This window comes from Myotis lucifugus, unplaced genomic scaffold (genome assembly GCF_000147115.1).
Source record: "Myotis lucifugus unplaced genomic scaffold, Myoluc2.0 scaffold_1055, whole genome shotgun sequence".
NCBI lineage: Eukaryota > Metazoa > Chordata > Mammalia > Chiroptera > Vespertilionidae > Myotis > Myotis lucifugus.
Genome location: NW_005872103.1, coordinates 61556 through 86583, shown reverse-complemented (window position 1 = coordinate 86583; position 25028 = coordinate 61556). Strand labels below are relative to the sequence as shown.

The 25028-nt window shown below is 55.5% G+C and overlaps 2 protein-coding genes across 3 annotated transcripts in view; both read right to left on the bottom strand.

The window, feature by feature from the left end:
• The window catches only part of LOC102435002 (HLA class I histocompatibility antigen, B-67 alpha chain-like), a 30466-nt gene extending 13208 nt beyond the window's left edge, over positions 1–17258 (bottom strand). The window contains exons 1-8 of one of the 2 annotated variants that reach the window (XM_006107189.3): positions 17129–17258; positions 16728–17012; positions 16221–16496; positions 15355–15630; positions 15130–15231; positions 14666–14698; positions 14479–14526; positions 14018–14331 (exon numbers count right to left, since the gene is read on the bottom strand). In XM_006107189.3, coding sequence (XP_006107251.2) covers positions 14327–14331; positions 14479–14526; positions 14666–14698; positions 15130–15231; positions 15355–15630; positions 16221–16496; positions 16728–17012; positions 17129–17201 — 1098 coding nt within the window. In that variant the 5' untranslated portion in view covers positions 17202–17258 and the 3' untranslated portion in view covers positions 14018–14326. Of the gene's footprint in view, positions 1–4402; positions 4508–14017; positions 14332–14478; positions 14527–14665; positions 14699–15129; positions 15232–15354; positions 15631–16220; positions 16497–16727; positions 17013–17128 lie in introns of those variants that run through there. The other variant, XM_023747920.1, reaches the window with a different exon arrangement.
• The window catches only part of LOC102435927 (HLA class I histocompatibility antigen, B-67 alpha chain-like), a 61752-nt gene continuing 50742 nt past the window's right edge, over positions 14019–25028 (bottom strand). The window contains exon 6 of the mRNA XM_023747922.1: positions 14019–14331. Coding sequence (XP_023603690.1) covers positions 14327–14331 — 5 coding nt within the window. The 3' untranslated portion in view covers positions 14019–14326. The remainder of the gene's footprint in view (positions 14332–25028) is intronic.

The window sequence follows — 25028 nt, the reverse complement described above, 5'->3', positions numbered from 1 at the left end:
CAAGGGGTCCCATGGGAACAAGCTGAATAGCAGGAACACAGATGGAGTCAGAGAAGCAGAGCCTGGGTGAGCGGAGGGACACCCCTCCCATCGCACAGACTCAGAGAGAGACGGCCCTCCTGCCTGTCACTCATCTGTCACTTGTTCTCCAGCCCAACCTGCCGCTCCCTGTGCACTCAGAAGGCCCCGCCTCAGGGCTTTGCTCCCAGAATTGGAACCTGCCCTTCGTCCCGCCCCTGCCCCCGCACTTGCCGCTCTCCGCACAGGAGCATCCAACGCGGGAAGAGTCTGGTGGGCGGCAGGGACCAGTCCCTCCACACAAGAGGGAAGCCCACGTCCCCCAACATTCCTGCATCTGGACCCGAATTGAGGCTCCCCCCTCAGGCGACCGCATGCCAGGCTCTGACTCCAACCAGGTGACCCTGAGAGGCTGGCGCTGGCGGAGAGCACTGGGCAGGGGCGGGAGTGGCAGGAACAGTGTCGGGACCTGGGGCAGCGGAGACAGCCGTCCACCCCTCCCAACCTCCCCCATAGGCCAGGGCCAACGCCAGGGAACACTCAGAGGGGGGCGGGTGGGCGGTGGCCCTGTGCCCGCAGCAGGCAGTGGTCCCTGTGGCCGCCCTGGGCTGGTCTCCCCCTGGCTGTGTGGCCTCAGCCTCACCTGTGGCCCCGATCCTGTCAGAGCCCATGGCGCGCGCAGGGCTGTGTGTGAGGCAGGAGCAGTGGTGTCCATGTTCCCCAACAGGGGGCACATCTGTGCGCTTCCTGAGAGCAGGTTAAAGACACTCTGACCCCGACCCGCTCCCGGAGTCTCCCCCTGAGGCCACCCCGGGGCAGGGACACCGACAGGCCCCTCCCAGCCTCACGCCCATCAGTGACCACACGGCCCCCTTTCCTTTCTGGGGAAAAACACACAAACCCTTTCCCTGTGGGGGAGGCCCGCCCCCGCGGGAGCTGTGCTGACCTCAGCGGCTCCCCATCTGGCTGAGCCCCGCACCCCTTGTGGGCTCCTCACCCTCAGCCCCGCCCCGCCCCGCTCCGCTCAGGGAACTGGGCGCCAGACCAGGGTCTCCAGCAGCCGGCCCCGCAGGGAGGCGCCCGCGGCCCCGGGGCATCCTGCGCGGGTTCCTGCTGCTCCACGTGGGACCCAGACCCTCGGCCTCTGCTCCAGCCTCGCTGTGGACCCGACGCCCCCCCTCGGCCCGGACCCCGGAGTCTCAGCGCGTGACCAGGCCTCCTGGGCCCTGGAGAGCGGGGCCTCGGGACACGGGGACAGGACTGCAGAGCGGACGCGGGTCTGGGGGGGGGGGGGGGGGAATGGGGCGCTCCGCACCGGGTCCTGCTGGTCCCTCCACCTTTTCTCCTGCAGCCTCACTCCCTGGGGGGCCGCGTCCGTGTTTAAGGCCCGAGATGTCCTTTCTGTGCGTCGCCGCCCAAGTCTGTTTCTCCAGCGACACCTCTCGGTCCTCCAGGCTCATGTCCACCTGCCAGTCACCCGGCTCCTGGTTTCCAGCAGACACCTCCCCCCAACATCTCCTACAACCAACGTCTGTGACGCCCTCCCCCCATGTATGCTGCTCCCTGCGTCTCCCCAACTCCGCTGAGGGCAACTCTATCCTCCTCCTTCCACCCAATGACATTTCTGGTGACCGTGCCCGCACTCTCCCAGACCCGGATTGAGCCATGATGAGTGCTGTCCAGTCCTCCTCAGAAGGTTCCAGAATCCCAACGGCCCACTATTCCTACCGCTAACCCCGCGGAGGGATCTCGCGCCTGCACCCCGCAGGCCCTTCCGCTCCCCCGCTGCCCCCCTCGCCCCCAGGTCTGCCCTCAGCACAGCAGCCACAGCGGCCCTTTCAGGGGGCGTCACAGGGCGCCCCTCTCCTGCTCCAAACTGTCCTGGGACCCACCTCCCTCAGCACAGCCCCCGCCCTTCCACCCCCTCCCTCAATACAGCCCCCGCCCTTCCACCCCCTCCGGCCCAGGTGGTCTGCCCCAGCTCTGTCTCAGCTCCATCTCTCTCTGCTCCACCCCCACCTGCCTCCTGCTCTTCCCAGAGACCAGACCCCTCCTGCCCCAGGGCATGCGCACTGCAGGTTCTCGCCTGCCCAGACCTTCCTCCAGGTGGCCTCCTGGGTCATGACCTCCCAATCTCTCCTCAAGGTCACCTCCCAGCGAGCCCTACACTGACCACCCACCAAACAGCGGCTTGCCCGGGCCGACAGCCCACACCTGGGTCCCCTTCCCGGGGTGTTTCCCCAGAGCCCTTCCCTCTCTCACCCTCACCCCTTCCTGCTCACTGGCTCTTACACATTCTGTGCCCCACACGCCTGCCCACGGGCCAGCAGTTCTCCCATCCCCCTCAGTGAGGCCCCAGAGGCAACCCCAGCGCGCACATCTGTCACTCAACCAGCCTCTCCTGCAGGGGGAACCCCTTCCTGTGCTGGACACAGTGTCCTCATGGCTGTGGTCCCAGCACAGCTGTCCTGGGGCGGCTGCACCTTAGGGTGCCTCCGGGGACATCACTGCACCTGCACTGCCCCCAGGGCTGTTCCCCTAAACCTGCAGCTGCCTCTCTCCCCACATCCTGGGGGTCCACTGGAGGCTGGAGAGGGGGCAGCGGGCAGAGCACAGTCGCAGCAGGACCTGATCTCAGAGGAGGAATGAGGGGACCCTCCTCTGTGCTAATTCCACAACCTGGTTCCCCGAAAGTTCAGGGAAAGAACATGAGACCTGAGAAGGAGGCAAGAGCAGTTGGAGCCTGAAACCCATCTCCCCACACGCGGGGTCCTGTGCGCAGGGACCTGGGCCTGTGGGACAATGACGGGCAACATGTACCCTGTGTCAGACGGGGACACCCAGAGAATGAGACCAAGATTCACACACAAAAGCAATAAGACACATAATATCAACCAAAAAAAAAAAAAAACTCAAACAAAAAAAACAAGTAAACAACACCCAGAAGATGAGGTCTGAGGGCCAGACCCAGGCCTGAGCCCCTGCTGACCTGCCCCAGGAAGGCCTCGCTGTCCATGGTCCTGGAGATGCACTGCATTAGGACTCATGACAAGGCCTGGTGGATGTGTGTCCCTGTGACCACAGGTCCTGGTGGGACAGGGAACACTGAGGGACAAGGTCAAGAGGAGCAGAGAGGTGACCTGACCGAGGAGTCACCACGTCAAAGCCCACGATGCACTGAGCACCACCTGGGCACAGACCCGACCACTCTCTGTCCTCACAGCCCCTCCAGTCCCACCTGGGACAACTACAGAATACACACAGTTCTGGAAAGCTCTTGGTGCTTCAATTTATTTCCTCTCAGAGTTTAGGATCTTCCCCTTTAATTAATCCCACACCATTCTTGGCAAGTAATGAACAAATAAGGTCACATCCCGAAACTCATTTCAATATGGAGCAGGAAGTTGCAGCTCAGCTCCCCAGGGAGTAAAGGCAGGGATGGAGAGGACCCAGCCTGCCTCCTCTGACAGGAAAGTGTGGGGAGCAGGGATGGCCCAGCCCCCCAATCAGAGGTTCTTAAGTCAGGAAGTGGGAGCGTGAACACATCTTCCATCACTCAGTCCCCACAAGGCAGCTGCCTCACGCTGTGGAGGACAAGCATCATGAACACATTCAGGTCAGTGGCTGTAACTGGTGACATTCTCAGAGTCCACTTCATGCTCACAGTGTCCCACAGACTCCCCACCACCCAGTCCTCCCCTCTGCCCACCCCTCTCGAAAGCAGGGTCTCACCTTTAGAAACCGAGAGAGACACATCGGAGCCCTGGCCGCTGTAACTGCCTCAGGGGGGGGGGGGATACACCAGGACTGGGTCAGAGCCCCAGGGCAGGAGGCTAAGGAGGAACGATGGGGGGGAGGTCCCCCAGGGGCTCCTGTCTGCACTGTCACAGCGACTCAGGGGTCACCCCTTCATACTCACTGTCAGCCTGCGTGTAGCTCCGTCCACTTCCACCTGCAGGAAGAAAACATCCCTTGAGAGACCAGGGAGGAGGCAGGGCCATGAGGTCATAAAGGAAGCCCTTGTTCCTGGGCCCCAGAGAAGTTTCCAGAACCTTGTGCATAGACCCAAGGCAGGACCAGGAAACCTGAGGGAAGTGCATGTGCGGGGACTGGACCCACCGCCCTCCTGGCGGTCTGTGCTCAGCAGGGACCTGCCCTCTGACCTGGGGCTGCTGGGAACGGGGTCCCCACCACCAGCATCATCAGGTGATAAGTGGGTCCCTCATTTTCCCACGGGCCTCACTAAAGAGTAAGTGTGAGCACAGAGCCCCACACTGGCCATCACACGGGTGGGGATGGTGCTTTCCATGAATGAGGTAGGACACACGTCTACCTGGGCTTGAACCCCCAGTGGGAAAGACATTCAGACCCCACTGCTGCCCACCTGAGCGCCTCCTCCACCACATCACAGCTCCAGCCAAGGCTCCCAGCAGAACCAGGCCCCCTGCAATGCCCATGATGATGAAGATGAAGGTCTGAGAAGGCGGCTCTGGGAGGAGAAGGGAAGGGAGGGTGAGGGCCCTGACCCCAGGCCTCAACCTCAACCCCACTGAGCTCCCCCAGGGCCTTGCTGCCCTGAGAAGAGGCTCTGTGCCAATGGCCCCTCCTCACCCCATCTCAGGGTCAGGGGCTCGGGCAGCCCCTTGTGCTGCACATGGCACGTGTATCTCTGCTCCTGTCCAGGGGGCACCCCTACGGCCGCCCACTTCTGGAAGGTCCCATCCCCCGAAGGCCTGGTCTCCACCAGCTCCATGTCCTGGGTCTGGTCCTCCCCGTCACGCTGCCAGGTCAGGCTGATGTCCGCAGGGTAGAAGCCCAGCGCCCAGCACCTCAGGGTCACCTCACCGGCAGAGATGGGGTGGTGGGTCACGTGAGCCTTTGGAGGGTCTGAGGGGAAAGGAGAAAATGCAGGAACTTTGCATCCGCCATGGGACACTCCGGCAGCGCTCACGTGACCATCCTGAGAGTGGACAGACACCTGGGGTGGGGGAGGAAGCACATAGCCCACGCACCAGCCTGCACAGAGGCACCTGGAAGGACCTCCTAGTCTTTCGAAAGTTCTAGAATCAGAGACACAGCCCAGGGAAGGAGGCAGGTCTCTGAGCGGAGAAAGGGGATTTGTGGTCCTGACCTGGGTAGAGGCCACATGACTCAGAAAAGCTGTGGTCAGGCCTCAGACACAGTGGGTGTGGGCAGCGCACAAGGCCTGAGAGAGAAGGTTCCCGTGGGTCCCAGAGCCCCTGCAAGGCCCATGGGAACCTCTGATGGGCTATTTCAGGGGGGTCTCCCTGCACCCCAGGAGAACCTGCACCCCTAATTGTCCCTGAGAGGAGGGGGGTCCCTCTAAGTACCTGACCTGGACATCCAGGGGGCTCCCTCCCTGACCCCAAGGAGGGGTGTCTGACACTGACCTCCTGTCCTGTCTCCTTGTAGGAGCCTCAGCCCCGGGGAGAGGGGTCGGCCCCAGGGCCCCTGGTACCTGCGCGCTGCAGGGTCTCCTTCCCTTTTTCCAGGTGAATGTGGAGCCACTTCACACACAGGCCCTCCAGGTAGCTCCTCACACACTCTACCACACCGGCTGCCTCCCACTTGTGCTTCGTGATCTGAGCCGCCCTGTCGGGTCCAGGAGGTCAGGTCCTCGTTCAGGGCGATGTACCCGCGGAGGAGGCGCCCATAGGGTCTCATGTGGCAGCCTCTCAGGCACTGGTAGGTGTGAGACCCTGACCCCGCCCCGTGGTCAGCCCCGCCCCGCCCACCCAGCCTGGACTTACTCTAAACTGACAGTGAAATCGGGTCAAAGTCCCCGGGGCCTCCTCCCGCGTGGGGGCTGGGAGGGTCCTGCCGCCTCGGGGTGACGCTCGGACCTGGACCCTCGGGGCGACCCTGGCCCGTCCTTGGGGAGGGGGGTCGTGAGTGGCCCTGCGCGCGGCTCACCGTCCTTGCTCTGGTTGTAGTAGTCCAGGGCGATCTGCAGGTTCTCTCTGAAAACCTGTTCGTTGACCTTGACCCACAGCGCCTCCTCCTCCCAATACCCGGGGTCCTCCTGCTCCACCCAAGGCTGCTGCATCCAGGGCGCCCGCAGCTCCACCCTCTGATTCAGGGCGTCGCTGCTGAACCGCACGAACTGCGTGTCGTCCACGTAGCCGACTTCAAAATACCAGGGCTCCCCGCGGCCGGGCCGGGACACACTGGTGTAGAAATTTCTCAGGGAGTGGGGGCCTGGGGGGCGGACGGAGGGCTGGGTCAGGGCTGGACACCGGCCTTCCCCGGCCCCGCGCCCCCGCCGGGTCCCCTCGCTCCTCCCCGCACAGCCGCGCCCCCCCAACCCCTCACACACACTCACCGGCTGGGGGTCAGGACCAGCGCCCCCGAGAGCAGCAGGAGGAGGGTGGGGGACCTCATGGCCTGCATCCTTGGTGTCCTGGGACCATCTGAGTCCGGGTGGGTCCGCTGAGAGGTTATATCTTGGAAGGCGGATTGGCTTCTCTTGAAACCAGTCACCAAATGGGAGTGAGCAGTGAGGCATCGTCATGAGTATCCGGGAAGGAGGAGTCAACAGGGAATTTGAGATGGAGAAGGGAAACCCCAGGGAGAAGGGGAACCCCCAACACTGAGCTGCTCTGCTCCAGACTCTTCCCTGTGGCTGAGACCTGAGCGCCAGGCCTGGGCCCCGCCCCTCCTCCTGCAGGGGGCGCTCTCTGCCCACTGTCTCCCAGAAGGAGCATCAGGCTGGTGCTCTGAGCTCCACTTCACCCAGAACATGGAAGCGGCCCAGCAAAGCTGTGGATATTTCTATGAGTGAGTAACAAGAGTCCCTCAGGCACAGCCTCAGGGGGCTATGGGCTGGTAGTTGGCATTGGCACTGAGTTGAATTGTGGGAAATGCTGTTGGTGTCTGGGAGTCAGAGGCCTGGGCGAGTGGGGGAACCTCCGTCCGCATCCCACGTGGACGCTGAGTGAGAGCAAGCAGGGGCCTCTCCCGGGGATGTCATTTATGTGTCCCTTGTTCTTCTAGCCAAACCCGAGAGCCTGCAAAGAGCTGCTGATCAGTGATGTTGAGCATCGTCATATCTCTGGGCCATAGGCACGTCCTCTTTGGAGAAGCGTCTACTGAGGTCCTTGGCACATTTTTTTCTTTTCATTTATTTTTTTAAAATAAATCTCTTTTTTTTTTTTTTTTCCGGGAGAGGAGGGTGGAGAGGATGTGACTCTGAGATGGGAGGTTGTGCCCCAGCCACTGCTCCATACAGCTGGCGGGGGTGGAGACTGACTTAACATTTCCTGAGCGTGCATTTCCCAATCCACACAGGAGACATCCTGTCCCCACCTCACAGATGAGGACAACGGGGCTCTGCAAAGTCAGGTGACCTGCCATGGCCAATGGCAGAGCCTGGATGGAGAATATCTGTGAGTCAGATAGTGAATGCCTCAGGCTCTGTGCGCCATGTGTTCAAGGTACCAACTCCTGCCCCAGCCATTGTGCCCACAGAGCGGCCTGGGTGAGACATACATGGTGGCTGTGCTGTGTTCCAATCACACTGCATCTCACGAGCAGGACGGTGGCTGGCTGTGGCCCCTGGGCTGGAGGTGGCTGTCCTCTGCTAGAGGTGCTGAGCCCTCCCCTGTCAGCCCTCACCATGGACTAGTACTGGCCATAAAAGACAAGGACCTCTTCCCTCTGGTGCCAGCATGGATGGACCGGGAGAGTATTATGCTAAGTGAGACAAGCCAGTCAGCGAGAGACAAATGCGGTGTGATCTCACTGACACGTGGAATCTAGTGAACACAGTAACTGACCAACAAAATAGAAAGAGTGGCCTGGATGTGTCAGAGGGGAGGTGTTGGAGGGTGGATGGAGAAGGTAAAGAGATTAACCAAAGAATATGCATGCATAGCCCATGGGCACAGGCAACAGTGTGGTAAGGGGCGGGGGGCAGGGGCCATATGGTAGGGGACACATGCTGGGTGGGGAAGAGATGGGGACACGTGCAATAGTGTCAACAATAAAAATAAGGTTTAAGAAGTAAGATGTAAAACTCCCCTGGACTCTAACTTCACATTCCTTCTAGTGCCACACTGCTCTGTGTCGGCACCTCTTCTCTGAGCTCTCACAGGGCCGATAAAATACCACCTTGTTCATCACACCTTCTGTGCCTCTAAGTGTGAAAGTAAAGATGTGTATTATCTTTTTTTTAAAATATATTTTTTATTGAATTTTTACAGAGAAGAAGGGAGAGGGATAGAGAGTTAGAAACATCGATGAGAGAGATCGATCAGCTGCCTCCTGCACAGCCCCCAGTAAGGATGTGCCCGCAAACCAGGTACATGCCCTTGACCGGAATGGAACCTGGGACCCTTGAGTCCGCAGGCTGACGCTCTATCCACTGAGCCAAACCGGTTCGGCAGATGTGTATTATCTTTATCCTAAAATAGCACCAGTGGGTGGTAAGTCTCTGATGCTCTGTAACTGTTAAATAAATAAATTGTGGGCTTGGCCAGGGCACTTAGTTCTGTAGAGCAACAGTCACAAGCCGGTGGCCCATGGAACACTGGTGGTCCGTGAGGTCCAAAAGGTTGGTGACCGCTGCCTTAGAGCATTGTCCCAATGCTCCAAGGTTTGGGGTTTGATCCCGGGTCAAGGCACATACAAGAATCAATCAATGGATGCTTACGTGAGTGGAACAACAAATCGCTGTTTCTTTCTCTCTCCCTTTCTCTCTCTCTCTCTCTCTCTCTCTCTCTCTCTCTCTCATCAATAAATTAAAATTTTTTTAAAAATTTCAATAAAGAAACCTGGGGTTTCCCAGGATCTGCTTCAACACCTAAGTACCCAGCAAATATTTACGCAACGTGTGCTGGTTACACCGCATTAGATGGAACCATGGTTTCAAATGATCGCTCCAAAGCAGAAAGAAATTGCAGATAAAATTACAAGTCCATGAAGTGCTTGAGTTCAGGAGCTCACAGGCCACCGTGTCCTGTTGTCAGACAGTCTTCGAGCTGGTTGGGATACAGCAGAGAACAAAGCAAATGTCCCATCCTAATGGATTTCGCTTTCACTCTCGGGAGATAAACAAGACCTGAGCTAACCGTATATTGTGGCCAAGTGGAGTTATTGTGACAGAGACTGTGTGAACCATAAAGAATAACATATAGGCCCTGGCTGGTGTGGGTCAGTGATTAGAGCATCAGCTCCCACCCCAATGGGCCCGTTTCAATTCCTGGTCAAGGGCAGGTGCCTGAGTTGCAAGTTCCATTGCTGGTCCTAAGCGGGCATGTGCAGGAGGAAACCAATCGATGTGTCTCTCTTACATCAATGTCTCTCTCACTCTCTCCACTCTCCCTTCCACTCTTCCTTCCACTATGTCCAAACATCAAGGGAAAGAATTTCTTCAGGTGAAGATCAACAACAACAAAAGAACATTATTGGGCCCTTCCCAGGAAAAAATTGCCAACTCCTACCTCAGACAGTAAAACCTGCTGCGGACTATTGTCTTGGTTCTGTAAGTGTCCCAGGATACGTGGTTATGAGTGCTCATGTGGGGCGTGGCCATTAGAAGCCTCTCAGTCTTCTCAGGCTTCCTGGTCAAGGCCACATTTAACCCAAGACTTGGAGGAGGTAGGAGAGGGAGTCATCCAGATCAACAGAGGGCGCCTTCCAGACAAGTAAACATTCAGTGTAATGGGTTAATGTGGGAGCAGGCTGCTCTGTTCCAGGTACAATAAGAAGGAGAACACGTAGTGAGACAGGGAGCACCATTGCGGCAGGAGGTGACGTGAGGAGGTGAACGCGGGCGGCAGATGACAAAGGAGCATCTAAGCTATTGAAAGAATGTACTGACTTTGAGTGGGATTATGAACCAGGGGGTATAATTCTCTTCATTCTAAAAGCAATACATTCAGACCTTCTCAATGCTGTTGGCTGTTTTTGTTTGTTTGTTTTTTGTTAATTCTCACCAGAGGACATTTTTCCCATTGATTTTTTAAAAATATATATTTTATTGATTTTTTACAGAGAGGAAGGGAGAGGGATAGAGAATTAGAAACATCAATGAGAGAGAAACATCCACCAGCTGCCTCCTGCACATCCCCTACTGAGGATGTGCCTGCAAGCAAGGTACATGCTTTGAGCAGAATCAAACCTGGGACCCTTCAACCCACAGGTCAATGCACTATCCACTGAGCCAAACTGGTTAGGACCCCATTGATTTTAAAAGAGAGTGGAAGAGAGGGAAGGAGAGAGAGAGAGAGGCACCAGTGTGGGAAAGATGTGTTGACTGGTTGCCTTTCACATTCTAGATGTCCCCATCGGATGTATTGGTCTATTTTTCGGAATGACACTCTATGGACATATTCTCTAGTGCACAACTTTGGAGGGAAGTGTTCTGGGCACTAGTCCATACCCATGTGCTTGGGCCACCTTGGCTCCCCAGGGACTGGCCCCAACTCCCATGTGCATCTCTCCTCACAGGCTGGAAGAGTGCATGTTAACCAGTGCCTGCTGCGCATCCCTTGCCTCTGTTCTGATCAGCAGCAAAACTCTGAGACAAATCAATCTGCTTGGAAATAACTTGGGTGACGAAGGAATTGTGCAACTTCTGGAGGGCTTGGGACACCCAGATTGTGTCCTCCAGTCAGTCGGGTGAGTGGGGTTCTGTCCTCCTTGGGACAATTCTGTGATGAGATGGTCCAGGGAGTACAGGTGATGGCAGATGAAAGATGATCTGACTTTGGGTGGTGGGTGTACAATGCAACATACAGCTCATGGATCATAGAAATGTACACTTGAAACCCATATGATATTAGTAACCAACTAGAGGCCCAGTGCATGGGATTCATGCACTGGTGGTGGGTGTGGCCTGTGGGGATCAGCCTGCAATGGGAACACCACTCATCCTGGTTAGCCGATCAGCTGTGGACATGCCAGCTGAGCTGCGCTCCCATTGTGGTAGCACACTGACCACCAGGGGAAAAGTTCCTGCCTTCAACATCTGCCCCGTGGTGGTCAGTGTGCGTCATAGTAACTGGTCAACTGGTTGTTCCACCATTTGGTTGCTGGGCTTTTATGATATAGGATGTCACTCCAATAAATTTAACTTTTAAACAATGAATGAAAGAAACGAACCTTGTTTCAAGTGTTATAAGTTGTCAGTACTTACCTGCTAATTGGGACGTTTACATACAGAGAGGGCACAAGGAAATGAATGTGCCTCCCAACCTCCCTCTTTGCTTCAAAGAAATTGAATCAAATGCTATGATCATGGCGCTGGAGTAAGTGCTCCTCCATTCTCTAATCAGGTAAACGTACATAGTTTTTATTTTTATTTTTCAATTACAGTTCAAGATTATATGGGTCTCCGGCATACATCATAGTGGTTAGATATTTGTATAATTCACCAAGTGAACCCCCTGAAAAGTCTGGTCCCCACCTGGCATCACCATAGTTATTAACAATCTTATTGACTGTTTCCCCTATGCATGTAATCATATTTTAATTAAAAAACTATGACCCTCCATGTTGTAGTCAATAAGTCATTGATCGTATCATTTGTGGTGGCCATGTAATGCTACATGTGTGTGAAGTATTGATTATTGAGTTCCACAGTGTCAGTGGGTAGTATTAATTTAAACTCTTCTTCCAATGGAATTCTTGCCATGTGATCCAATGCTTAATGGAGACCACTCTGTCTCCTGTCAGAATGAGAGTTTTTAGTCTAGAAAATAGACTCCTTTTCCCTCAGAGTCCACATCAAAGACTCCCAAGAATGCCTGGAGAATGACATATGGGGAAAAGGATCCTTGAGGCCACAAAGCCCAACTAGAGCACGGAGGATTAATAGAATTCTCCCTCGGTATTTTCTCAGGCTCAACATAAAGGATATGAACGCAGAAACCATGAGGTTGTTCACAACTGTAACAAACAAAAACACCCACCTGCACGTCACGGACCAATCTTGGGCGAAGAAGGAAGGCAGGGAAGTCAGTTGTAATCTGGGGGATGTAAGTCTTTCTCAGTCCGTCCTGCGGCTGCCTGACCTGCCTTGGCATTTAGTCTCCTCAGACTCGAGAGGAAATCAGCCACAGTTCTGAGGACCTGCCTCCATCCTGCCCTCCCTACAATGTGTTGGGCAGGAATTCCAGTCGTGGCTGGGAAAACGAGTTACGGTTTCTTGTCACTATTTGTTTGGGAACTTGATGGAGTCAACCACTTTCTCTATAAAATTCCTACACTGTGCACAAGAGTAAGAAACGCATTCTGTGAAGTAATAAAAGGTCACAATGCATCGGGAAAACGTTCCCTTCCTTCTATTAAGGGGCCCTGTGGAGTCACTAATTGAATTGGGGGCCTGTGGTCCCTTCACTCCTCTCCAGGTAAAGTTGACAACAGGTACCCCTCGGCGTCCCTTGAGAAGAAACACTTAGGTGCCATTCCCACCTTTGTGCTTCTACATCAACTGCTTCATCCTGATTTCCTTACCCTCCACTGGAATTGCTTCCCTTAACTCACCCGTCTCTGCTCAGGAATGTACAGGTGTCCCATGGGGCAGAGTGAGATCCCTGTAACCTCATTAAATCCTCTCCTTTTATTATTTCTTTCAAAGGGGAGGTGGGAGAGTTGGCATCTTGAATAACTTTCCCGGCTGTGACAGCCCATGTGTGGCACTGCATTGGGAAGCATTGGGGGACACAGTAGGAGTGCCCAACCAGTGAAAGGGAGCCATCATGTAAGTTGGGTAGTTTGAGGTACACAAGGGCTGAAAATCTCTTTCTGGAGAACAAGTACATTCTCACCAACATAGGTAGGGGTTGTCTTTTCTCCACACTTTTGCCAACAGGCATTTCTCTGTTCAGTCCATCTGTCCTTCGGAGCCTTTCACTCTCTCCCTCGTCCCATGTGTGATCTCCTGTCATCCTGTCGGTGACGCTCAGCCTCTGACTTCCCCTGACACCCCTTCCTGCTCTCAGTCTCTAGGTGCAGGGAGTGCGGCCAATGCATTTTCCACCAGGTTTGGAACAACTTACTTTCCCACCAGGAATATATGAGACAGAATGAGTCCACATTCTTGTGAACAATTGGTTTTGTCTGACTCTGTCATTCTCGATGCTGGGAGGTGGGCAGCAACATAACATTAGGGCTGAATTCAATTTCTCCTCTGACTACAACTGTTGGGCAATTTTCCTAAGTGTCTGGGCCATGTAACCATCCTCAAAGGACGATGGATTGGACACAGTGTTCATGAGTAGGTGGGACTCTAGTAAGGTGCCAGCATCTTCAATTTTTGGGTCACTGTTGCTATTGATGGATCTGAGAAAGTGTCTGGTCTTTGCCCCTGGCTCCTGGCACTGAGCTCCTAAAACCCTGGGCATCTCCTCAGTGACAAGTGTCTTTGGGATGCTAATGAGATAGCTCTTGGCTGAGGGTACTGGAAGAGTCAGGGTGGGGGCTGGTCCCCAGAAAGACCAAGCTGATCAGAGGGTTGGAACCTTCAGGCCCTAGGAGGCAAGAGCAGGAGGAGCCTGAAAATGCATCTCTCCAACCAGAGTCCTGTGTGCAGGGACCCCTGGGCCAGCGGGACAATGACGGCAAAAATGAGCCCTGATACTGTGAGACGGGGACACCCAGAGAATGAGACCAAAACTCCTACACAAACACAGTAACAGGCATCATATCCACAAAAGCAAAGAAACAACAAACACCCAGAAGAGAGGTTCTGAGGGCCTGACTCAGACCTGAGCCTTGGATTACGAGGGTCCTGGAGATGTGATTCATTCGAAAAAGTGATAAGGCCTGTGTGTCCCTGTGAGCACAGGTCCTGGTGGGACAGGGAACACTGAGGGACAAGGTCAGAGGAACAGAGAGGTGACCCGGTTGAGGAGTGACCACGTCAAAGCCCACGATGCACTGAGCACCACCTGAGCAGAGGCCCCGACCACACTCCGTCTTTACAGCCTCTCCCGTCCCCCCTGCAAAGAGCACAAAATACACAGGAATCTGCAGAATCCTTGGTGCTTCCATTTATTTCCTCTGAGAAAATAATTAATTAAAGGGTCTCCTTTAATTACCCGTCACCAGTCACGGCAAGAATTAAAACACAAGGTCAATCCACAGTCTCATTTCAATACAAAGCAGGAAGTTGCAGCTCAGAGCACCAGGGAGTAAAGGCAGGGATGGGGAGGGCCCAGCCCGCCTCTGCTGACAGGAAAGTGTGGGGAGCAGAGCAGGCCAGCCCCCAAATCAGAGGTTCTTGAGTCAGGAAGTGGGAGCGTGAACACATCTTCCATCACTCAGTCCCCACAAGGCAGCTGCCTCACGCTGTGGAGGACAATCATCATGAAGAGACTCAGGTCAGTGGCTGTAACTGGTGATATTCTCAGAGTCCACTTCATGCTCACAGTGTCCCACAGACTCCCCACCACCCAGTCCTCCCTCTGCCCACCCCTCCCCATGGCAGGGTCTCACCTTTGGAAGGCGAGAGAGACACATCAGAGCCCTGGGCGCTGTCACTGCCTGGAGGGGCGGGGGGGCACACCAGGAGAGGGTCAGAGCCCCAGGGCAGGAGACTAAGGAGGAACTATGGGGGAGGGGGTCCACTATGGCTCCCATTTGCACCGTCACAGGGACTCAGGGGTCTCCCCTCCATACTCACTGGCAGCCTGAGCATAGCTCCCTCCTTTCCCACCTGCGGGAAGAAAACATCCTGTGAGAGACCAGGGAGGAGGCAGGGCCATGAGGTCCTAAAGGAAGCCCTAGTCCTGAGCCCCAGAGAAGTTTCCAGAACCCTGTGTATAGACCCCGAGCAGGACCAGGAAAACTGAGGAAATTGCCTGTGTGGGGACTGGACCCACCGCCCTCCTGGAGGTCTGTGCTCAGCAGGCACCTGCCCCCTGACCTGGGACTGCTGGGAAAGGGGTCCCCACCACCAGCACTATCAGGTGATAAGTGGGTCCCTCATTATCCCACAGGCCTCACTACTGAGGAAATGTGAGCACAGAGCCCCACACTGGCCATCACAGGTGTGGGGAGGGTGCTTCCCATGAAGGAGGCGGGACACACGTCTACTTGGGCTTGAACCCCCAGTGGGACAGACACTCAGACCCCACCCCTGCCTACCTGAGCGCCTCCTCCCCCACATCACAGCTCCAGCCACAGCTCCCAGCAGAACCAGGCCCCCAGCGATGCCCATGATGATGATGAAGGTGTGAGAAGGTGGCTCTGAGGGGAGAAGGGAAGGGAGGGTGAGGGCCCTGACCCCAGGCCTCAGCCCCGACCCCACTGAGGTCCCCCAGGGCCCCTGCTGCCCTGAGAAGAGGCTCTGTGCCCACAGCCCCTCCTCACCCCATCTCAGGGTCAGGGGCTCCGGCAGCCCCTCGTGCTGCACATGGCACGTGTATCTCTGCTCCTCTCCAGGGGGCACCCCCACGGCCGCCCACTTCTGGAAGGTGCCGTCCCCTGCAGGCCTGGTCTCCACCAGCTCCATGTCCTGGGTCTGGTCCTCCCCGTCACGCTGCCAGGTCAGGCTGATGTCCGCAGGGTAGAAGCCCAGCGCCCAGCACCTCAGGGTGACCTCACTCTCAGAGACGGGGTGGTGGGTCACGTGTGCCTTTGGAGGGTCTGAGGGGAGGGGAGAAAATGCAGGAACTTTGCATCCACCATGGGACACTCCAGCAGTGCCCAGTGACCATCTGAGAGTGGACAGCACACCTGGGGTGGGGGAGGGAGCACACAGCCCATACACCAGCCTGGACAGAGGCACCTGGAAGGACCTCCTAGTCTTTAGAAAGTTCTAGAATCAGAGTGACCCAGCCCAGGGCAGGAGGCAGGTCTCTGAGGGGAGAAAAGGGATTTGTAGTCCTGACCTGGGTGGAGGCCACGTGACTCAGAAAAGCTGGGGTCAGACCTCAGACACAGTGGGTGTGGGCAGCACACAAGGTCTGAGAGAGAAGGTCCCCGTGGGTCCCAGAGCCCCAGCAGGGCCCATGGGAACCGCTGATGGGCTATTTCAGGGGGTCTCCCTGCACCCCAGGAAAGCCTGCACCCCTAACTGTCCCTGAGAGGAGGGGGGTCCCTCTGGTACCTGACCTGACATCCACGGTGCTCCCTCCCTGACCCCAAGGAGGGGTGTCTGACACTGACCCCCTGTCCTGTCTGGTTGTATCAGCCCCAGCCCCGGGGAGAGGGGGCGGCCCCAGGGCCCCTGGTACCTGCGCGCTGCAGGGTCTCCTTCCCTTTTTCCAGGTAAATGAGCAGCGACTCCACACACAGGCCCTCCAGGTAGCTCCTCTTTATCTCTGCCACACCAGCCGCCTCCCACTTGCGCTTCGTGATCTGAGCCGCCATGTCGGCCGCGGTCCAGGAGGTCAGGTCCTCGTTCAGGGCGATGTAGTCGGCGCCATCGTAGGCGTGTTGCCAGTACCCGCGGAGGAGGCGCCCGTCGGGTCCCACGTCGCAGCCAGACATGTACTGGTGGGTGTGAGACCCTGACCCCGCCCCGAGGTCAGCCCCGCCCCGAGGTCAGCCCCGCCCCGCCCGCCCCCCGGGGACTGAATCTAAAACTGAAAGTGAAATCGGGTCAAAGTCCCCGCGGCTCCTCCCGGGTGGGGGCCGGGCGGGTCCCGCCGCTTCGGGGTGACGCTCGGACCCGGACCCTCGGGGCGACCCCGGCCCGTCCGTGGAGAGGGGGGTCGTGACGGGCCCGGCGCGCGGCTCACCGTCCTCGCTCTGGTTGTAGTAGCCGCGCAGGGTCTGCAGGTTCCCTCGGTAAATCTGTGCTTTGTTCTTGTTGATCTGCGTGTGCCGGTCCCAATACCCCGGGTAAACCTGCTCCACCCACGGCTGCTGCATCCACGGCGCCCGCGGCTCCGCCCTCGGATTCGGGGCGTCGCTGTCGAACCGCACGAACTGCGTGTCGTCCACGTAGCCGACGGAGAGGAAGCGGGGCTCCCCGCGGCCGGGCCGGGACACGATGGTACGGAAATACCTCAGGGAGTGGGGGCCTGGGGGGCGGACGGAGGGCAGGGCCAGGGCTGGACACGCGCCTTCCCGGCCCCGCGCCCCCGCGGGGTCCCCTCGCTCCTCCCCGCACCGCCGCCCCGTCCGACCCCGCACTCACCGGCCCAGCTGGGGGTCAGGACCAGCGCCCCCGAGAGCAGCAGGAGGAGGGTGGGGGGCCTCATGACCCGCATCCTCCGCGTCGGGGGGACCTTCTGAGTCCGGGCGCTTCCGCGGAGGAGTTATAACCGCGGGGACGCTGATTGGCTGCTCTGGAAACCGCTCAGCCAATGGCAGTGAGAAGTGGGGCCGCGTCACGAGTCTCCAGGAAGGAGGCGCCGACACAGGTTGGGAGAGAAGTGAAACCAGGGCGCTGGGGAGTCCCCCACATGGAGCTGCCGCCCCAGACTCTGTCCCCTGCGGAGCCCTGAGCGCAGGCCTGGGCCCTGGGACTCGGTCCTGCCCCTCCTCCTGCGTGGGGCGCTGGTCACACTGTCCCCGAGGCCTGGCCCAGGCGCTGTGCTGTTCAGGGACTTTCCAAGGTTTTGGTGTCACCATCTCTGACCCCGCCCCGCGGTCAGCCCGGCGCCTCACACACAGGCAGGCGCCCAGATAACCTTGTGTGTGTGGTGACGTCATCATAGTGACCCCTCACGGATCACACAGGGTGAGACAGTTATGAATCCATGTCGCATGCTCACTGCCTGTGAGATGGCAACAGGAGTCATGTTTTTAAAAATATATATTTTATATTGATTTCAGAGAAGAAGGAAGAGGAAGAGAGAGATAGAAACATCAATAATAAGAAATAATCATTGATCGGTTCCCTCCTACATGCCCCACACTGGGGATGGAGCCTACAACCCAGGCCTATGCTCTGACAAAAAGTTGAGCTCTGACCTCCTGATTCATAGGTCAATGTTCAACCACCGAGCCCCGCTGGCTGGAGAATATTGAATATTTCCTGTTCTGTTCTGTTACAGTCCCCAGGGCTGTCTTGCTGGGTGGCTCTGGTCCTCATGCAGGTTATGTAAAGTGATGCCTTGTGTCTCTAAGTCCCAGAGACCTTCCCGTGCTGATGCATTGAATCACATCATCAAAGCTCACAGGTGTTGCTGTTCCCACAGAGCCCGCTAGAAAAGCGTGTCAGCACTGGGGAGCGGTCTAGCTCACGTGGTGGGACACACCTGTTCCAAAATTCTGGTTTTCTCTTGGGGGCTGACATTGTATCAAGACAACAGGACTGTCAGTTGGCACCTGCCAGGTGATATTTCCTGAAGGGAGAAGCTCATGTTCATTTTTAAAAATATATATTTTTGTTGCTTTCAGAGAGGAAGGAGAGGGAGGGAGCGAGATAGAAACATGAATGATGAGGGAGAATCTTTGATTGGCCTCCTCCTGCTCGCCCCATTGGGCATTGGGCCCACATTGGAGATTGGGCCCACACCTCGGACATGTGCCCTTGACTGGAATCAAACCTTCAGTCTGGATGCTGATGCTCTACCCACCGGGCCAAACCAGCTTGAGCACTCATGTTCATTATTGAGAAAGTGTGAGCCAGTTCACCAAATCTCAGCAATATTAGCATCTGTGCCATTCGTTCTGTTACGTAAACATGGGCCAGGCCGGGTGTGGCTCAGTGGCTGAGCATTGACCTATGAACCAGGAGGCCAGGGTTCTATTCCCGGTGAGGCACCTGCAGGATGGCTGGCCAATCCCCAGTGGGGGGCATTCAGGAGGCAGACTCTCCATGGTTCTCTCCCATCATGGATGTTTCCATCTCTGCCTCCCTCTCAGTTCCTCTTTGAAATCAAATTTTTAAAGTACGTTTTTTATTGATTTCAGAGAGGAAGGGGGAGGGAAAGAGAGATAGACACATCCATGATGAGAGAGAATCATGGATCCGCTGCCTCCTGCAAGCCCCCTACTGGTAGTTGAGACGACATTCCAAGCACATTCCACAGACCTATGCTCCATCCATGGAGACAAACCACTTAGGCCTCAATTTTTTAAAAATGTAAACATGGGATCCCATGTGAACGAGGCTTGCTTCGCCCACACACATGATCTCCTTAGTACATGACACTTGGGAATGTGGCAGAAATGTTTTTAATGTACTTCCCAGGCCATCGTATAGGGGTTTTTTTTTTTAATCCTCCATTTTTATTAAAGACAGTTAAGAAATTATTCCATTTGTGTAATGAATGCAAGATACATATATCTTCTATTTAAAAATACTTTTCATATTTCAAATATTGTTGATGTACAATATTGTATTAGTTTAGGTGTACAACTCTGGTTAGACATTCATATAACTTATACAGTGATCACCCCCATACATCTAGTACCATGTGACCTCACAGGTAGTTGGTACAATGTGATTGACTGTGTTCCCTGTGCTGTCCTTTCCCTCCCCATGACCACACTGTAAGGACCATGTTGTGTTTCCTCCTCCTTCACCTGCTGTGCCCAGTCCCTCCCCTGCCCTCCGGCAGCCAGCAGTCTGCTCTCTGTGGCTCTGAGTCTGTGGCTGCTGTAGGATCCTGTTGGGCGGATTCCAGGCGGCTCTGATGCTGGTTGTGGGGAGGGTGGTGGTCATTGTCCTGTGGGTGTGGGCGGATGCAGGCACCGCGTTCACCTTTGGGACATCTCCACCAGAGGCCACGATGTTTTAAACATGTGCATTGAAGGATGGGGCTTCAGTAAAGAGAATGCTTTCACCTCCTTCAATCGTGTCGTGTTGTTTAAAAGCAAAACTGGCTTTGTGCTCTGTCTGTCTGTCTGTCTTCTCTCTGCAGGTCAGTGCTGGGAAGAGGAAGGACCATGGAGGTCGGGTGTCAGCCCATTCGCGCTGAGCTTGGCCTCAGCGCCCATGTCAGCAGAGTGAAAAGGCGAGGATGTCCTTCATCTCCTGCAAACAGTGCTGACCCCCCACATCCCGGGAAAGGCTCTCAGATACTTCAGGGTTCCACAGACCTCACTTTGAGAAAGGTTGATCTGGATAAACCAGGGAGAGAATCCCAACTGTCCCTGCCTTTCCCTCCTCTTCTCTTCCCAGAATCCCTCTGCATAAGGGAGGGGATCCCTGCACCCCAAAACTGAGCTCACAGCACTGCCACTGGGACCTTCTAGAAGAGAGCTCACCCTGGAAATCCCACAGGGTGTGTCCTCAGCCTGGGAGGGAGGTAGAGGGACAGGGGTGTCCCCTCTGGGACAGGGAGCAGTTTGCGCCTGAAGACATCAGTCCCACAAGCACCCACTGTGGTTTCTACACCCCAACTGAGTATGTAATCACATACCAGACAGGACAGAAATCTCATGTGTCTGTAAGAGAAGCCATCTTGGCCCTTTTATTTTATTTCTTTTAATTAAAAAATGTTTTTGTTGACTTTAGAGATAGAGGAAGGGAGAGGGAGAAAGAGAGAAACGTGGATGCGAGAGAGAAGCACTGATTGGTTGCCTCCCCTACACGCCCTGACCAGGGGTCACACCTGAAACCTGTCAGTGCCCAGGACAGAACTCACCCCACTGGCTGCACTGACCAGGTCAGGCCATTTTATGCAAATGGGCCGAGTGCTCTGACCTGAGGCCCAGACACCGTGCAGAGCAGTCTGTCCAGCAGGACATTCTGTGAGCAAGGACTCGCTCTGTGTCGGTTCCTCCCACGTGGCAGCCACCAGCTGCTGTGGCCACTGAGCCCTTGACACGTGGCTCCTGGGCCGAGCAGGGGGACTTGCATGTCATGGACCTTTAATTCAGCCGCCATGGGGGTCGTGGAGCTGCCGCATGAGACAGCGCCCATCTAAATGCTGTTAGTGTCCAGTCTGCCCCCACAGGACACCGTGTGGCTCATAGATGGATGGAGGTGACAGTTGTCTTCACGTGGAAGCCACGGGTCTTCATGTGTCACTGACTTCAGTTCTGTGTGTGGGTCTCAGATACACCCTTACTCACAGCTGCCCATGAGAGTGTAATTAATACGCATTTAACACCGAGTTTCACAGGCATGAACTCAAATGTGAGTTACCCCCTAAGGGTGAAGGGTTCACAGACGCTCCTCACTGCAGCCATCCTGTGTCCTTCACCTGGGACCTTGGTGTTGTGTTTGTTCACCTGGTGAACATGAGCAGGCACACAGGGCTTTACCGCAAGAGAAAATGGATATTGAAGCCAACAGACAGCAGCTCCCTGTAGGCCCCGCACAGACTGAGAGAACATAAAGCAGAGGATGTCACCTTTAGATTCCAGCCTAGAATCCCTTACCTATTTCTTCTCCCCTTAATTTCATCCAGCATTCTAACAATCCTGTTTCCCTTCTCCCTTGGAATGCTCTCCCCCAGATGAAGTTATATATGAAGGCTTTACAGTTGTGTAATGAAAATTTCTCAATCCAAGACCCGAAGATGAAAAACCATGAAGGAAAACATAAAACATTTCTATGTCAGCCTCACACCTCAGAGACACAAGCTCAGGGCCAGAATCAAACTCAGAGACGCACAAAAATGTTGACAGAAAAAGGGTCCCATGGACCAGTGCTCCTCAGCCAAAGTCCAGGAGGCTCCCTGTGGGCAGGTGAGGTGGGTTCGTCATCATTGCTGGAGGGAGAATGCATCCCATGGGGACCATGGGGCATCCTAGTGGGAAGTGGGGAGAGAGGACACATCTAGGCTGCGGGCTCTGGATGGGCGGCCTGGAGGAGGGTCTGGGGAGCAGGCTGCTCTAGATGGTGGTGTCAGGAGGGGCATCTCTATGGGTGGGCAGCTCAGTGACCATCTAGAGACAAGGCCACCTGCAGGGAGGATGGAGGGGCCACTGGGGAGAAGCAGCCTCGCTGCCAGGAGCCAGCGCAGGGAGCTGTGTGGTCCCTGTGAGCTGTAAGGGGCCCTGTGTGTGTCTGTGTTTAGAAGCAGGGAGTGGGTGTTGCTCTGTCTCCCTTGTCATGGCCTCAGGGCGGCCGTGTCGGAGGTTGACGCTCTGAGAGGTGACTTGTGTCCAACAGGAGAGGAACGCAGCCCAGTTGTGAGCTCCAGGCCAGCTCCCGACAACACTGAGGCCTCCTGTGTTAGACCAGTTCCCGTGGGGGCTGCTTCTCCTTCTCTCTCAAGTCCAATATCTAACAGCATCCACAACCCAATCCACAAGTAACGCACATGAGGGAACAATGTGGAAAAGAAGAAATGCGAATGTGAAACAACTATATTTGTAATAAACACATGGAAACAATATGAGAACGTGGAATAAGAAAATAGGAATAAAAATTAAAATCTATCCGTTCAAAAATTAAATTGACGAATTAATTGAATCTATCAGTTCCTCAAAGGTGTAAGAACATGAGGAGAGACTCAGCCAGAAATTGAAGACGTGGGCCTTTGCAACGCGTCTCATTAATGTTAATGTGCATCTGACACATTCCTAATTTCTCCTTTAGGCATTTATTCTAGAGCAGTGGTTCTCAACCTTCCTAATGCCGCTACCCTTTATTAATACAGTTCCTCATGTTGTGGTGACCCCCAACCATAAAATTATTTTCATTGCTACTTCATCACTGTAATTTTGCTACTGTTATGAATCTTAATGTAAATATCTGATATGCAGGATGTATTTATGTGACCCCTGTGAAAGGCTTGTTCAACCCCCAAAGGGGTTGCGACCCACAGGTTGAGAACCGCTGTTCTAGAAGATCCTCAGACATGTCCAAAGAATACACATATTGAATGAGGGCAGGAGAGTCGGTGGGCACCAGCGGGCCTCCCATTTCCAGCCAGGGCTTAGGGCGCTGGTGCTGAACCCCGAGATCTTGAGGCTCTGGGTCCCGGCTCCTATACCTCCTCCAAGAGTTGGGCTTCTCCTGGGCCGCAGCCGCCCTCCACGTGGCAGCCTTGCACATGGAGGAGCGGGGCAGGAGGAGGGAGACCTACGGGGGGGCCCGCCTGGGCAGTCTGCCTCCCTCCTGCTCAGCTCCAGGCTGGTGAGGTGGCCGCCCTGGAGTCTTCTGGCTGCAGAACGTGTGGCCCCTTAAAGGCTGGCGATGGCGACAGCCTGGAGTTAAGGGAAGACAAGGGGCTGCAGGCTTGGCTGGTGGGAGGCGACGATGTCCTTTAAAAAGAAAAGTAATCACTTCATTCCCTGTAACAGACGCCGTTGTCCTGCATGGTCACCATGGACGTGATGACCGCGCACTGGTCCCAGGCTCTGACCCGAGTGGCACACGCAGCTGAGCCCGTGCAGCCAGGTGCACGGGGTGCCCTTTTGGTCGATGCCAGGGCCCTAAGAGGAAGGGGAACGTCATGCTTCACAGATTCCCTACAGGAGACTTGGGGAAATGTCACTTCCTGTCTCCAGAAACCACTAGAACTCCTCTTCCTCCCGCTTCCTCTGAGCCCTGAGGCAGCCCCTCTGAACGCAGCAGCAGGGGTGTGTCCCCTGGGTGCCACCTGCTCAGCCGGAAGTGCTCCCTCCACCAGGCTCGGGAGTGTCTGCTGGTCCAGGAGCTGGAGGTGACGATGATTTCAATCACTTTCTTCATAGAGAAGGAGGCACTCAATTTATAAAGGAGCGACCTTAGCTTTTGGGCAACACACACACACACACACACACACACACACACACAAATAAAAAAACCAGGCCTGGCCAGTTTACCTCCGTGGATAGGGCATCGGCTGCAAACTGAAGGGTCCAGGGTTCGATTCCAGTCAAAGGCATGTAGCTCAGTTGCAGACTCCGGGCTCTGGTCGGGGGCAATTGGGAGGCAACCTATCAATGTGTCTGTCACATCAGTGTTCCTCTCTGTCTCTCCCTCTCCCACCCACCCTTTCTAAAAATCAATGGAGAAAATCACTCTGGGTGAAGATTTAAAAAAGAAGAAGCCAGGGTCTGACCTGGAGGGAGCTGGCCTGGAAGTTTAAGAGATGAGCTTGTGGGAGTGTTAGGACCAGGTGTTCAAGGGTCTTTGAGAAATGGCCCTGCTACCGTTGGTGGGAATAAAGCTTATTCCTTTCAGAATCGGAAACACCCTGAACAGACGGCTCCGTGAGCTTCAGAACTAGCAAAGCACCAAGAAAACAATGTGTCCTTCAGTTGGAAGAGTGATCCTGACACTGATGAACATTCCTCAGGGCAGCCAGGGGCGCTCACTTCAGGCGACGTTGAGTGGGAGACGGTGACACCGTGAATTTCTGTCCCCAGCACCTGGGGCCTCAGGAAAAGGTTAATGGTCCCCAAGTCCCATTCTGAGGGCGACAGGAATATCCTGCTTCCCACACAGAGGGCGATGGAAACGGTGCCCGCGCATATGAAGCGGACCCTGCGACCGTCACACTGAGCCCCAAGGCCCAAGCTCCTAATGGCATCGTTTCATCTCCTGTTTACAGAAAAGCTCCTGCTCAGAAAGTGAAAGGAGAGGAAACACGTGACTGAGTAGAAGGACCTTCGGATGCTCCCAGCAGTTGAAGAGTTCTCACCACTGCCCCAACATGCAGAACCGAGAGAGAGCTCACCCGCATCAGCAAACTTGGCGTAACTCACTGAGCAAGGTTTCCCTGCTTTTCATGCTGCATTTAAACAATGAAACCAACAATGTGGACCTATCTGGTGTGGCTCAGTGGAATGAGTGTCGCCTGCAGACTGAAGGGTCCTGGGTTCGATTCTGGTCACGCGCACATGCCAGGGTTGTGGACTCCATCTCCAATAGGGGGCGTGCAGGGTGCAGCCGATCCATGATTCTCTCTCATCATTGATGTTTCTGTCCCTCTCCCTCTCCCTTCCTCTCTGAATCAATACAAATATATTTGAAAAAATAAATTGGTGTGTTTACATCCAGCCTCAGACCCTTTCCCATCGTCCAAGATTAACATCGGAGGGGGCGTGTCATACTCAGAAGCTGGGGTAGCCTGGCCTGTTAATTACCATCTCAGGGCTGTGCTGCTCAGTGTCCTCAAGGGGAGGAAGGGGCCTCCATTCCTGGCCTCTCTGGGCCTCTCCCTGGGGTGACTGTGTGCTCAGGGACTACTTGGACCCAGATG